A 4,767-nucleotide genomic window follows, 5' to 3' on the forward strand; every position below is an offset into this window, starting at 1 on the left:
CCGGTGAATGTTTTAAAGGGAAATCTATTAGTGATTTGCGGAGGGGCGGGGGCCGGCGGCGGGTGGCGGCGCGGGCGGGGGCCGGCGGGGCCGGGCTGGGGGGCGCGCCGGGGGCCCGCGCCGGGCCGCGCCCCGCCCGCCCTCCCCCGTCTTGTTGTGACAGTTCCTGATACTGTTTATTGAGGTGCATGTCAGGTATAATTAGCAATCGATATGGAAAACGGCTCCGTGCGCCCAGCACGCCTCTGACGTCAGAGCCGATTAGCGCTTCTTATTGGTCCCAAATTCCCCGGGCCGCGGCTAATTACCGGGAGCTTGATGTTGATAAAGTAAAGCGCCGGAGTGCGGGCGAAGCATGTGTAGGGCTCCGGGTCCCTGTCTCCGCCGCCGCCGTCCGCGCCTCCCGCCGCTGGCCCGCCCCGGCCCCGGCCCGCGCTCCCGCGCCCCGCCGGCCTCCCGCGCGAGATGATGGACGGCCGCCTCCTGGAGCACCCGCATGCCCAGTTCGGGGGCTCGCTGGGCGGCGTGGTGGGCTTTCCCTACCCGCTGGGCCACCACCACGTGTACGAGCTGGCCGGCCACCAGCTGCAGTCGGCCGCCGCCGCCGCGGTGCCCTTCTCCATCGACGGCTTGCTCAGCGGCTCGTGCGCCGCCGCCGCCGCCTCGGTGGTCAACCCCACGCCGCTGCTGCCGGCCGCCTGCGGGGTGGGCGGCGACAGCCAGCCCTTCAAGCTGTCAGGTAGGCGCGGCGGGCGAGGAGGGGGCGGCAGGGGGCAGGGGACCCCGTCCGGCGAAGGAGTGGCTCGCGGGCGGCCGTGGAACTGGCACCGCGGCCGCCGCTCCGGGGCCGCCTCGCTCGCCGCTCTCCGCCGGCTCAGGGCGCGCGGCAGCCCTGTCCGCTCGGCTGCCCCTCCTGGACAAAAGCGGGTGGCGGCCGCGCTCCGGCAGGGCCGGGGGCTGAGCCGCGCGGCGTCCTGTGCGTGCCCGCAGACTCGGGGGACCCGGACAAGGAGAGCCCGGGCTGCAAGCGGCGGCGCACCCGCACCAACTTCACCGGCTGGCAGCTGGAGGAGCTGGAGAAGGCGTTCAATGAGAGCCACTACCCCGACGTGTTCATGCGCGAGGCTCTGGCGCTGCGCCTGGATCTGGTCGAGTCCCGAGTTCAGGTAAAGACCCGCCGTGCGCCCAGCGACTCGGCATCCAGCCGGCGGCCTGCGCCGCCCGGCCCGCCTTTGTTCTCGACCTCCAGGTGGGAGACCGCAGGCTCTGCCAGAGCCCGCCGCGCGTTCGCCGGCCGGAAGCTGGGGGCTGGGGGCTCGGCGCCCTGCGGAGAGGGAGGCGGGCTTCCCGGGAGGGAGCCGAGGCGACTCGCGAGGGGCCGGAGAACGGCAGCTGCGTCCGAACCGGGGAGCTGCGTGACAATGGGGTCCGGCGACCGCGCGGCACGAGGCTGGGGCGGGCGAGGTGGCCAGGAGGACCCGGCCCGGATCGGACTTGGAGGAGACCCGGAGAAGGCGGGCTTGACGCCTCCGTGCCGGGGCTGGGGGCTGGCCCCCGAGCCTACGGCTAGCGCGTTTGTTTACTTTCGTCTCTGAAATATTCACGTGGAAACGTATTTATCACTTTGCAGAAGGGGGCAGCTGAGGCGGAAACTTCAACACTTAAAACATGCGGGGGGGGGGGGGGCGCGGGTAGGGTGTCTGAATCTTCAACACCATCGATTGTATCTTTTTTCCCCTCCTGTAATTTGATTTTCTTCCGAGACTGTCGGCGGTATTCTTTTTAAAAATACAGTGTCGATTTGGTGCGTTGAAAATTCAAGATGAATCATGCATAATTAAATGTTTCCCTAAAGTACAGACATCTTTTTTAGGTCGGTGCTGTGGGGAGCGGGGTATGGGCCACGATGTGGGCGCCGGACTTGGAGGCGCCTGTTTAGTACCAATAGCTTTGTCTAAAAAGGTGTCCTCTCCTGTGCCGGGGCCTCCCTGCTTGACCTCTTCTGTTTGTAAATCCTTTTATCCAATTTGTTCTAAGGGTCTTAAGTGAAGTCAAGACCTCTTCATTCCTCCTTTAACGTGGTAATGAGTAATTCTGGGTAACGGGAAGCAGACCGGAATATACACCTCAGCCCCCACCCCGTTCAGAAAAAAAGATATTTAAAAAGAGAGAAAAGGCAGCAGCAGTCCTGGGGAGGTTACCACTTAACACCCAGAACCTTGGCACTGAAAAGGCTCCCCGTGACCAGGCCGGCCTGCTATTGTGCGGGTCTCTACACAGCCGGGAACAAAGAATTCGAATTACCGCGATCTTATGGGGAGGGTCCTGTGCCTGGGCTCCTCAGGATCTGACTCTGTGGTGCTGGAGCCAGGGTCTAGGGTGGCTGCCACCCTGCCGGCCCTCGGGGCTCCCAGGACCAGGCCTGCGGAGAGGGCGAAGGTGCGGGTGGGCCCTGGCCGCTCCTCTGCAAGGCCTGGCAGCTGGCCTCCTGCTCCCCTGACCACCAGTCCCCTGGTTCCGGCCAAGCACAGCCAGTTCGAGGGCTGTGTTGGTGCTCTGGCCTGGAGCTTTCAGAAAAACGGGGTGGGGGAGAGCAGGCTGCTGAAGCTCTCCCTCCCAAGTTCAGCCCCCTAGGCCCTTCTGGGAGAAAAAGCACCCAAATTTCCCTTCACTGGAAACCCCCAAATCTGGGCTTTGACTCAGTCCCCAGGGAGCTGAAGACAGGTGTGGAGGGCAGCTGCGCCCTGCCACTCCTGGTCCTCAGGCCAGACGCTCAGCCCTGGGCCAGTCGGGCTGCTTAGAACCCAAGCTGTGAGAAGCCAGGAGAGGCGAGGAGGGGCCCTGCCCTCTGCCTCCCAACCAGGAACCCAGCGCCCTCGGTCAGGGGCCAGACCGGTCCTGCCCAACGAAGGGGCAGCTCCCAGTTCCCCGAGGTGAGAAGCTGGAGCGGGAAGCCGGCGAGAGGCCCTGTCGGCCTCCTTCTGGGTGGAAAAAGATACACCTGCAGCCTGATACCTAGATCCGGCTCAGGGCCGGCTGGGCCGCGTGGCTCGGCTCCCGCCCCCTGGCCGGAGCCGAGGCTGTGCAGGCCTGTCTGTGGGGAGTGGGGAGGCCCGAAGCCCCCCCACCGCCTGACCGTGCCCCCCCTCCTCTCCCCTATCCGGCTGCTCTAGGTCTGGTTCCAAAACCGCCGTGCCAAGTGGAGGAAGAAGGAGAACACCAAGAAGGGCCCGGGGCGGCCGGCGCACAACTCCCACCCGACCACGTGCAGTGGTGAGCCGATGGACCCGGAGGAGATAGCGCGCAAGGAGCTGGAGAAGATGGAGAAGAAGAAGCGCAAGCACGAGAAGAAGCTACTCAAGAGCCAGAGCCGCCACCTGCACTCGCCCGGCGGCCTGTCCCTGCATAGCGCGCCCAGCTCCGACAGCGACAGCGGCGGCGGCGGCCTGTCCCCGGAGCCGCCCGAGCCGCCGCCGTCTGCCGCCGCGGCCAAGGGCCCCGGCGCGCACAACGCTGGCGCCGCCAGTGCAGCGCCCGCACCGCCTGGTGAGCCGCCTGCGCCCGGCACCTGCGACCCCGCCTTTTTCCCGAGCCAAAGAAGCGGCGCTGGCCCGCAGCCGCGGCTAGGCCGCCCCGTGGACAAGGACGCGGCCCCGTGTGCACCGGGGGCGGTGGCGGCTGAGCGCGGGGCCGCGGGCCCGCCCAAGGCCAGCCCGTTCAGCGTGGAGAGCCTGCTGTCCGACTCGCCGCCGCGCCGGAAAGCGCCCCCCGCCAACGCGGCTGCCGCGGGGCTGGACTTCACACCTGGGCTGCCGTGCGCGCCGAGGACCCTCATCGGCAAGGGCCACTTTCTGCTCTATCCCATCACGCAGCCGCTCGGCTTCCTGGTGCCGCAGGCCGCACTCAAGGGCGGCGCAGGCCCTGAGCTCGCGCCCAAGGATGCGCCTCCCGCCCCCGCCGTGCCGCCCGCTCCGCCTGCTCAGGCCAGCTTCGGGGCCTTCCAGGGGCCCGGCGGCGCTCCGGACTCGGCCTTCGCACGCCGCAGCCCCGACGCTGTCGCCTCCCCGAGGGCCCCGACCCCGGCGCCTTTCCGGGATGCCGCGGCCTCGGCTGAGGGCGGCGGTGGGGACGGCGCGGATGCGGGCGCCACCTGCCCAGCGGCCCCGCCGCCTTCGCCGCCGCTCGCGCCGCCGCCCGGGCCTGGCTTGCCGGCTCCCAGCCCCGCTGCAGAGCCAGCCGTCGGCGGGGCCCCCGAGCCAGGCGCCCCGACCGGACCCAGCGCGCGGGATGGCGAGGAAGTGGACATGGACTGAGGGCGCTCAGCCGGCCGGTGCCAGCTCGCTCAGGCTCCGGCTCACACAGCAAAATCAGGTGATCGGCTTCGAAACACTGCTCTTTCCTCTTTCTTCCGTTTCCTTCCTTTTATTTTTTTTTTATTTTTTTTTTTTTTTTAAGAAAAACGCTGTTATCAGTTCGGACGTAGGCAGCAACCCAGGACTGGGGGGTTGAGACCCTCCTCCTCTCAAGGGAGCACAAAAAAAAAAAAAAAAGAAAAAAAAAAGCCCCTCCCCTACAGAACCCACAACGAGAATCCTCAGCCTCGTAAAATGCAAAAATGTCTAAGAATATTTATATATGTACCATTTTTTATAAATAAAGCTGGTCAAACGCAAGCTCTCCGGTCCACTTTTTTCCGACATCTGAGTGCCCAGCCCGGCCCCTGCCCCGCCCCGCCTTCCTCTCCTCTCCCAGAGGGTGGGACCAGGC

General features: G+C 66.4%; 1 protein-coding gene across 2 annotated transcripts; it reads left to right on the forward strand.

The window, feature by feature from the left end:
• Nucleotides 1-240: 240 nt before the first annotated feature.
• UNCX (UNC homeobox) lies at nucleotides 241-4,673 on the forward strand. 2 transcript variants are annotated; one of them, XM_025275261.3, is made up of 3 exons: nucleotides 327-739; nucleotides 991-1,166; nucleotides 3,174-4,673. In XM_025275261.3, the coding sequence occupies exons 1-3, from the start codon at nucleotides 466-468 to the stop codon at nucleotides 4,311-4,313; spliced, it is 1,590 nt and encodes a 529-aa protein (XP_025131046.1). In that variant the 5' UTR covers nucleotides 327-465; the 3' UTR covers nucleotides 4,314-4,673. The 2 variants fall into 2 exon arrangements, with proteins under 2 accessions (XP_044791655.1, XP_025131046.1); XM_044935720.2 differs by lacking the exon at nucleotides 991-1,166 and having other exon boundaries at nucleotides 241-739.
• Nucleotides 4,674-4,767: the final 94 nt, after the last annotated feature.

This window comes from Bubalus bubalis, chromosome 24, assembly GCF_019923935.1.
Source record: "Bubalus bubalis isolate 160015118507 breed Murrah chromosome 24, NDDB_SH_1, whole genome shotgun sequence".
NCBI lineage: Eukaryota > Metazoa > Chordata > Mammalia > Artiodactyla > Bovidae > Bubalus > Bubalus bubalis.

Excerpts from the sequence above, each read along its gene's own strand:
- UNCX (XM_025275261.3), top strand. The coding sequence starts at position 466 with ATGATGGACGGCCGCCTCCTGGAGCACCCGCATGCCCAGTTCGGGGGC. Across the intron at positions 740-990 it reads CCAGCCCTTCAAGCTGTCAG|ACTCGGGGGACCCGGACAAG; the intron begins GTAGGCGCGGCG and ends GCGTGCCCGCAG. Across the intron at positions 1,167-3,173 it reads TGGTCGAGTCCCGAGTTCAG|GTCTGGTTCCAAAACCGCCG; the intron begins GTAAAGACCCGC and ends CGGCTGCTCTAG.